Genomic DNA, 9,131 nt, shown 5'->3' with positions numbered 1-9,131 from the left:
AAAAAAAACAGGTCCACTTTATTTCATTTTCAAATAATTCACTCACTTAGGCATGCAATTCTTTTTGTTTTCTCCTTTTTCTTTATCAATTCTTTTTCTCTTTCTTTTTTCGCAGATGTTATTATTTATGGTACATTTTTTCTTATCCTGTTTTCTGTAGACAGGCGACGATAAGAAATTAAAATATGTAGTACTATATATTTTCTGAGAAAACTTTTACCGATCTGTAGTTTTTACTTTTAATTTGGTCTCCTCGGAAGAAATGCAATGACAACTGGACATGGAGATCTATGTGAACCTCATTACTCAATTGACTTTATAATAAACAGTTTTATTAGACTTCAAATTTTACGATTCTAATTATTTGTGTTTTCTAGTTATGGCTAAAATAACTGAACTTATGTGATCTCCATGTATATATGTTGCATAGTTTGATGTCGATATAGTCTATAAACATGAGTGCTTCCGTCATTTCTTGAGTTAGTTTATAAACATATTTACGGAGTATTATTTAAGCCCTTAAAAAAAACAGATATATTATTTTACTAACTCACAAGTAATTCAAATCTTTGATAGAATAAAGTACAGGTCGGAAGCGAGCGTCGTCCTACTATCATCATCAACTGACAATATATATATATATATATATATATATATATATATATATATATGTCTGCTGTTTGGTAATTTTCAAGCTTGTAAGGATCCGACATTCTTTATGGTATAATTTGTAAAGAACCGACGTTTTTAATGGTATATTATTGTATCATATGTTGATCATAGGAATTTTTGGGTTAGTGTTGTTTTTTACGTTCATAGGAATCAAAACACTGTTTGCCTCCCCCGCCAAAAAAAGGAATTAAACAAAACACTAATTTTGTAGATTAGGAAACTGAGAATCATATTGGTACATACAGATCACATATGTATATGAAATATTGCTGTCTCCGAGTGACTCCGACAATCTTAGCTCACATATAAAGATATTTATTAGTTTATGATATTTAATAGTACTAAATTACATCTTGTAAAAGTAAAATGAATTCATGATATTTGATTTAAATTCAATGTTTTTTTTGTTTTTTTGAGCAAAAGATTCAATGTTGTTAAAGACAGAGAAGATGACTACGCCATAAGCAGCTTAGCGCTAAACAAAACGCACTTATTGGGCCTTCAGAAAAAATAAAGGGAAGGGTAAAACAAATAGAAGCCCCCGGCGAGGATCGAACTCGCGGCCTTTCGCTTACGAAGCGAACGCAATACCACTATGCTACAGAGGCATTACGACCTTCGAAATCTGTGATTATTCTCTAGTAGTAATATGCTCCCCTTTTTTTTCAAACCGTAATTGATGGATTCTTCATCTACAGACGTATTAGCTAGCGACTTCATCATTGTAAAAGTCACAACCAAAAAGAAAAAAAACGATGAAGTCACAAAAAAGAGCTACAAGAATTTGTACTCTTGTTATGGGAGTTTGGATTGGAATTACTGATCTGATCATGGTTGTCCAAAATCGTAGTTGTTTACGGATACAACTGCTCTAATAGCATTTTGTGTGGTTTTCTTTTCAATATCGGGTGATCTGTTGAAGGAAATGACTCAGAAAGAATTTTTTATTAACATTTCTTTTGCTTTCTCTCATATTGAATGGTGTGTTCTAGATTACGATATATATTATATGATATTTCATTCACCATATTTGTTGATTGGAATTTCTAATATTCTTAAATTGTCAATTCATAATTTTTGTGTTAAAAGGTTTGTCACATAACTACTTATTTTTTTATGTTTATGTTCACGCGTGAGATACTTTCACTAAAGTATCATATTGATAAACTATATAATATTGATGAGATGACTTAACGAATGTTGTAGTATGCTTTTATTGGATCATGGTAATTTGTGAGTACAACATTGTTGAATTAACCCTAAATTTAAAAAACCAATAAGAAGGTCTTTTGTTAAAAAGACTAACATAATAAAATTCTATTTTGTTGTAGGAGGAACTGCTCCAACAATTCTTGAACAATGGTCCTTAATGATATGAGGAAAAAATGGATTGAATGGAAACTTTGGCAGGCAGTTGGCTTCAGCTACTAAAAATGCCTTGCAACAAGCAGGACCTATATTGCCGAGTTGTCCAATCAATATAGATTGAGATATTTCTGCGACACATCCTGGAATATTCATGATTGATGACCAACATTTTGTTATGTCTGGTAGTAATCTTGGCATACCAGGATTTGGTTGAAATGGAAAAGGAAAGGGAATCGGAAGCTGTGGTAGCTGAGCATTTACGGAGGCTATGATGCATACAACCACTAGGAGTGAAATCACACTTTTGATAGACATTATGAGAATAAAAAGCCTTAGAAGAATAAAACCTAATTGAGATGTTTATTGCTCGGTTTTGTTTTGATTGATGAACAACATGAATAAGATCCTTGCTTATTTATATGGAATGAAACGAAACTATGGCATTAACTATCTTTGATAAAACGTCTTTGAATTCTCTTTATTAGGTACTTAATTAGCTATTTATAAGTTTTAGTAGAGTTGAAACCCCCCAAGTGTGAAACGAACAACATAAACTAACAAACCTTTAATTAATGTGAATCGGACTTATTCTGGTCTCGTTTCCATGAGGATTAGCTTTAGCTGTTAAAATTAAAACTTGGATGTATTTCGTCATCGCTGTACATACGACAGCCCTCATTTAATATGGACACTGCAAAAAAAATGGAGGTGCGGGGAATCGAACCCCCAATCGATAACTTGATGATAATTAACTTTATTAATTTGGTAACATTCAAACTTGCAAATGGGCTCAAAGCCAGCCCCAAAGTGAAGCCCAATAACTCGTGATGTTCCTAAATCTTGAATTAGGGTTCCTTTTCTCTCACTCTCTCTCTGGGTGACTAATTTCTCTCACTAAAAATCAGAAAATGCCGCCGTCGTTACCGTCTCTGCAACTCCGGCGACTACTCCTCCGTAGCATCGGCACCTCTTCCTCCTCCGCCAATACTCTTCAATCTCAGTCTCGTCTCATTTCTTCCAAACCATCGTATCCTCCTCTACCGCCTTCCCGTTCCTCAATATACTCAACGTTTCCTTCTAGATTCTTCTCATCTGAAACAAATGCGGACTCAGAGACTTCAGATCCGAATCAGATCGCTCTCTCTTTCTCCAAGGAGCTCACCGGGAACCCAGACGCCGATTCTCACTCCCTTTCAAAGAGACTCAATCTCAGCTTCTCCCACGTCACGCCGTGTCCAGATTCGATTCTTCAAACACTCAATCTCTCCCCTGAAGCTGGTCGCGCTGCTTTAGGCTTCAACGAGTGGTTGGATACGATCAATGCCTTCTCTCATACCGATGAAACAGTTTCGTTTTTCGTCGATTACTTCGGTCGTCGGAAAGATTTCAAAGGGATGCTAGAGATCATATCGAAATACAAAGGTGTAGCCGGAGCTAAAACATTAGAATCTGCGATTGAGAGGTTGGTTCGAGCTGGTAGACCTAAGCAGGTGGCTGATTTCTTCGAGAAGATGGAGAACGATTACGGTTTGAAACGTGACAAAGAGTCACTTACTCTGGTGGTGAAGAAGCTTTGTGAGAAAGGGCACGCGAGTATCGCAGAGAAGATGGTGAAGAACACTGCTAACGATATATTCCCTGATGAGAACATTTGTGATTTGTTGATTAGTGGTTGGTGTACTGCTGAGAAGCTTGATGAAGCAACTAGGTTAGCTGGTGAGATGTCTAGAGGAGGATTTGAGATAGGTACCAAAGCTTATAACATGAGGCTTGATTGTGTTTGTAAGCTTTGTAGGAAGAAAGATCCGTTTAAGCTTCAACCTGAAGTAGAGAAGGTTTTACTAGAAATGGAGTTCCGTGGTGTGCCTAGAGATACTGAGACGTTCAATGTGTTGATTAACAATCTTTGTAAACTCAGGAGAACTGAAGAAGCAATGACATTGTTTGGTAGGATGGGTGAATGGGGTTGTCAACCTGATGCTGAGACGTACCTTGTTCTGATCAAGAGTTTATATCAAGCAGCTAGGATCGGTGAAGGAGATGAAATGATCGATAAGATGAAGTCAGCAGGGTACGGTGAGTCTTTGACTAAGAAAGAGTATTACGGGTTTTTGAAGATATTGTGTGGGATTGAGAGGCTTGAGCATGCCATGAGTGTGTTTAAGAGCATGAAAGCGAATGGAATCAAACCTGGGATCAAAACTTATGATTTGTTGATGGGGAAAATGTGTGCTAATAACCAGCTAACTAGAGCTAATGGTTTGTACAAAGAAGCGGCTAAGAAAGGTATCGCTGTCAGCCCTAAGGAGTACAGAGTTGATCCGCGGTTTTTGAAAAAGAAGACCAAGGAAGTGGATAGCAATTTGAAGAAGAGGGAGACCTTGCCTGAGAAAACTGCGAGGAAGAAGAAACGGCTCAAGCAGATCAATATGAGTTTTGTTAAAAAACCGCACAACAAGATGAGACGAAGAATGTGATGCTGATGATCTTTCAACATCTGTTCTAAAGATTATTATGGTCTTTGTTCTTTCCTCTTTTTATGATTTTGTCAAGATAATTCGTCTTTTTTGCTTGGTCACGAATCGGAGATAAAATTAAGTTTTTGGTTAACTTTATGCTTTTCTCGTACACCCAAGTTGAGTTTAGGATCAAGTAATCATTGTTAATTATGATTTATTGAAGTTAATACAAAATCCCGGGGATAAAGGCATATATTTAAATGGTACGACAACTGTAATGATGTGTAATTTTGTACCCTCTTGATGTAGTCAAAGTCGTCGCCTTGATCTATCTTCTTACAAAGTCTCTCCCTCTCTCTCCTCTTCACTTCTGAACCGCAACAATGGAGTCTCTCTTCTCAGCTATGATTGTCCTGCTATTGGTTTCCCTTTCTTGTTTCACTTCTTCAGGTAAATCACTGAATGTGAAGAAGAAGATGAAAATCTTTCTCCATCTACACATTCACCTTCATTTGTCTCTTCCAAAAACTTATAAAGTCATTTGTGTTCTCTGATCTGCAGAAGCTCGCTACAGCAACAACGGAAACATCACAGTCAAATGGGATCTCATGAACTGGACGCCTGACGGCTACGTAGTAAGTTCTTCTTCTTCTTGTCTCACAAAATCTTAGATTCTGCTTTTAACTTCAAGATTGAATCCATATCAGGCAGTGGTTACAGCCTACAATTACCAGAAACAACGTTCGGTTCCAGGATGGACAATGAGCTGGAGATGGACCAAGAAAGAAGTGATCTGGAGCACGGTTGGTGCACAAACCACAGAGCAAGGAGACTGTTCCAAGTTCAAATTCAACATCCCGCATTCCTGCATTCGTAAGCCAATTGTCGTCGATTTGCTTCCCGGAACTCCTTACAATCAGCAGATCGCTAATTGCTGCAAAAACGGTATCTTGAAACCCGGTTTAGAAAGTTCATTCCAGCTAGCCGTTGGCAATGCTGGTACCTCGAGTAAGACTGCTCGGATGCCTGTAAACTTCACGTTCACGGCACCTAAACAACAGTACATCTGTGGACCGACTAAGAACGTTAGACCAACCAGGTTTATAACTGCAGACAAAAGGAGAATCACTAGAGCCCTGAGTAAGTTTCCAACCAGAAACAAAACCTCGACAAATCTGTAATTCTGATTTTGAAACTCACCTGCTTTGTTTTTTGTTCTTATGCAGTGACCTGGAACATTACTTGCGTTTTTCACAAGGCAACATGAAACAACAGAACTCTCCAAATTAAATATCTTATATAAGCAAATCTATCTCCAGAGTTTCTAAAGTTTTGTAATATCATGTATGATTCATGTTTATGAAAATAAAAACACTACTTTGATTCATTGGATTCTCTTCTACACGGATTCCTTCCAGAACCGAACGGATCTATCTGTTCCACAAGTAACAAAGACTGACTCAACCGGCGAGTGCTCGATCCACCGCGGTGTACCGTTATGGTTTGAAGGCCATCTTGCCACCTTTTCTGCAGTTCTGGCATCCCATGTAACAACCTCATTGCTTGCTTCATCTATGGAGATTACAAACTCTTCAGTTTCGTTAAAGATTGCCTACATAACACAACAGTGAAGATCCTTTAGAATTACTCGGACCAGGTGAATATTTTCGTCTCAAAGGTTTGGAAAATTGGTTACCTGAGACCGCAGTTTTATTCGCTTTGCTCCGAGATATTCCTTTACCATTCGACCTGAACCTATTTCCCATAACTTAACCGTAAAATCCTTACCGGATGAGAGAACAAACCTAACAAAAGCCATATGATTAATCAATTGTTCTGCCAAGTTCTGACATTGTTCTGCCAGAAAATCTATTGAATCTTCTTCCTACCTTTGATCTTTAGTGAACACTGCGCTTGTGACCTCTGATTTTCCATGTGCACCACTAATGGAACGTATACACTTTGCGCTGACCCCGTCATAGAGTCGAATAGCTCCATCCTTTGAGGCTGTAACATAGATGGATCCCGTGGAAGAATATCGCACCTGAAAAAAAAACCAAGAATCTCACAGCCATGAATCCATGTTCATCACAGGAGATGGATATAGAATGCAAAATGAAGATTGATCAGATAAGTACCTGGTTAATGGCTCCATTTACACCGCTATCTGGGACATTTGACGGAAGAAAGCACTGATATGTGTTTACGTCGTACAGATGTGGAATTGGATGATCGGTTCCTGTAAAGGCCAAGTTTTCTTCTTATTTACAATATACTGAATAGACCCTCATCTGGATCATTGTTTGAGTTTCAAAGAGAAAAAGGTTTCACAAGATGGTATCTACTGTATACAATCACCTGCAAGAAGAAACTCTCCTGACGGATGAAAAGATACAGAGCGCACGTTATGTGTATCCTGCAGAATTAAGAGTTAATGATCTGATGACATGCGGTGTTTTTTGCACCATGTAGCTAAGCAGAAACTACAACAACCATGAACTCTACCTGAAAAACTTTGAATGCTCGTTTAGCTGAGGTTTTCGAGAAGTCGAAGAACCTATCAAAGTCATTACAAAAGACACAAAAAAAGAGGTGCACACTAAATTTTCTTGTAATCACTGCAAGAGTCTATTTAGGTACAGAAACGGAAATGAAATATAGATACTTTATACAGTTGTCTTTGGCACTGGATATTAGGATCGTGCTCCGAGGGTGGAAATCAAGATCGTTTAATGGCTACAAATGATAGTCATAAGAATAAGAGATACTAAAAAAAATCAAAAAGAAAGAGGCAGAATAATGGAAAAAGGAAAGGCTTACTTCAGCATGATCATAAAAAGTCCGTATTAACGGTCGAGCTTGAGTATCTCCTGAAATCATCTGTTTTACTTTTGGCACCTCAAAGAAAACAACATGGAACAGCCACAGAACTATCAACTCTTTGATGATGCTTAGTAATACAAGGTAGGTACAACGAAAAAGAAAAAAAAAAATCAAGTACCTCAAAGAGCTTAATTGATGTGTCTGCACCGCCAGTTGCAAAAAACATTCCATCAGGACTAAATCTTGCACACCTAACAACACTCTATAAAATTCAAAAGCTTATCAGCCAAACTAAAAGAGCTCGAAGATTACCAAAAGTTGTGTGAGTTGTGTCAACTGAGACATAAATGTATACCTTGTGCTCTGATAGTGTCTTGGATTCATGCTTTGGGATAGTCTTTGATGAGCCTTTCACATGAGTAACACTAGTTGGACAAATTCCAAACATTCTTTTAGATGATAAGCAGTTTTGATTTCATCTATTAAGAAACATAACTCATTTAAAAAAAAGAGCTATCACCTGAAGTCGATAGAAGCTGTTCTAGGAGTAGTGGTTGATCCATAAGAACAGGGTAACAAGACTGATGAAGAAAGACCTCTCAATGCCCCGTTGTTCTCCGCTGCAAGACCCTGTTCTCATCTCAGAACCAAAACTTTTTTTCTGATTTTGGCTCAGAGATACTTCAGAAAGTGGAAGAAAGAGAAAAAAACAATAACCTTTGCAACAAGCTCTAGAAGACGGTTTGGAGGAACCTCAATATCCAATGGTGTCATTGTCGCTGATGCAACCGCACTTGCCACCTAAAAAATTGATCCCAAAATCAAAACTTTAAACCTTTTGACAGTACTGAAAAATCCAAACTTGAGCACTTAACTACTACTCTTCCAAAACAAATATATCTGATTGAAATTTCAAAGTTTCACACTTTAACACATAAAAAATAAAAAGAATTCAAAAATAGATATGCTCAGAAAATCCCAATTTGAATAGCTTTTTAAACACAAAATTGATGTATATGTAAACATATAAAAATTAGAATCAGAGTAAGATGAAGGAAACACCTGGGAGAGATTGTGAAGACGGAGATGAGCTACGATGAGAGCATTGAGCTGTCTAAAGATATTCCCATCTTGCAGAGCCTGATCCAAATCTCCACTATTCACCATTTCTTTATCACTTCAAATAAAACCTTCCCAACACAAGTTCAATTAGAAACCAGAGTCGCCATTTCTTCTGAAGCTTCTATAACCAAACCATTGTCTTCGAAGAAGGATCAAGAACCAAAATGGGCTCAAAAATAAAACCTGGGCTGAAATTCTAAACATAATGGGCCTTTAAGCAATTCGATCATGTGCATGACACGTGCGTAACGGTCGCAAAGAGAGCAAAAAATTTTGAATTCGTATCTGAGCGGCGCTTACAATTAGAGTAATTAATTTGTTGCCTTTTTAATTATCATTATCAACCTCTCTCTCAAAAAAAAAACAAAAAACAAAAAGCCCCCTTCTCGTCTCTTTCTCTCTCCATCTTCAAAATTTGAAATCTCTCAGAGCCTCCTCCATCCATGTTTCTCATTTCCTGAGAATTTTAACCCAGCTCTCTCCTACGTTTCTGTATTTGGATCTGTATTGGCATTCGTCGGAGGTGGGATTTGTTTCTGGATTGAATACGTCCGTACCCAAGGAATCTGGGTTTCTGCGATTGAACCGGCGGCGGAAAAGGAGATGGAGAGCACAGAGTGCGTTAGGGTTGCCGTAAATATCCGGCCGTTAATTACGCCTGAGCTTTTAAACGGTTGCTCAGATTGC

At 37.6% G+C, this 9,131-nt stretch overlaps 5 protein-coding genes and 1 non-coding gene across 6 annotated transcripts in view; 3 read left to right on the top strand and 3 right to left on the bottom strand.

The window, feature by feature from the left end:
• Positions 1,209–1,280, bottom strand: TRNAT-CGU. The gene has a single exon. It is a non-coding gene; the product is annotated as a tRNA-Thr (tRNA).
• LOC104763615 lies at positions 1,990–2,401 on the bottom strand. The gene has a single exon (XM_010486968.1). It carries the CDS (start codon positions 2,353–2,355, stop codon positions 1,990–1,992), a length of 366 nt encoding a protein of 121 aa, XP_010485270.1. The 5' UTR covers positions 2,356–2,401.
• LOC104762206 (pentatricopeptide repeat-containing protein PNM1, mitochondrial) lies at positions 2,883–4,650 on the top strand. Its single transcript, XM_010485452.2, has one exon. It carries the CDS (start codon positions 2,949–2,951, stop codon positions 4,515–4,517), a length of 1,569 nt encoding a protein of 522 aa, XP_010483754.1. The 5' UTR covers positions 2,883–2,948; the 3' UTR covers positions 4,518–4,650.
• Positions 4,785–5,886, top strand: LOC104762204 (COBRA-like protein 5). The gene is made up of 4 exons (XM_010485449.1): positions 4,785–4,949; positions 5,061–5,134; positions 5,207–5,639; positions 5,726–5,886. The coding sequence occupies exons 1-4, from the start codon at positions 4,883–4,885 to the stop codon at positions 5,764–5,766; spliced, it is 615 nt and encodes a 204-aa protein (XP_010483751.1). The 5' UTR covers positions 4,785–4,882; the 3' UTR covers positions 5,767–5,886.
• On the bottom strand, positions 5,778–8,576 carry LOC104762205 (cleavage stimulation factor subunit 50). The gene is made up of 13 exons (XM_010485450.2): positions 8,385–8,576; positions 8,040–8,123; positions 7,843–7,952; positions 7,678–7,747; positions 7,501–7,584; positions 7,320–7,397; positions 7,165–7,235; positions 7,005–7,056; positions 6,858–6,915; positions 6,638–6,738; positions 6,389–6,543; positions 6,196–6,304; positions 5,778–6,111 (listed from the first exon to the last, which is right to left on the bottom strand). Exons 1-13 carry the CDS (start codon positions 8,487–8,489, stop codon positions 5,899–5,901), a joined length of 1,290 nt encoding a protein of 429 aa, XP_010483752.1. The 5' UTR covers positions 8,490–8,576; the 3' UTR covers positions 5,778–5,898.
• Positions 8,798–9,131, top strand: part of LOC104762203 (kinesin-like protein KIN-4C) — an 8,032-nt gene continuing 7,698 nt past the window's right edge. The window contains exon 1 of the mRNA XM_019240410.1: positions 8,798–9,131. This exon is cut by the window's right edge and continues 19 nt beyond it. Within this exon, the coding sequence (XP_019095955.1) occupies positions 9,048–9,131 (84 nt within the window). The 5' untranslated portion in view covers positions 8,798–9,047.

The sequence above is a fragment of the Camelina sativa genome, chromosome 18 (genome assembly GCF_000633955.1).
Source record: "Camelina sativa cultivar DH55 chromosome 18, Cs, whole genome shotgun sequence".
In the NCBI taxonomy this organism is placed as follows: Eukaryota; Viridiplantae; Streptophyta; class Magnoliopsida; order Brassicales; family Brassicaceae; genus Camelina; species Camelina sativa.
This window is presented reverse-complemented; position numbering and strand designations above follow the sequence as displayed.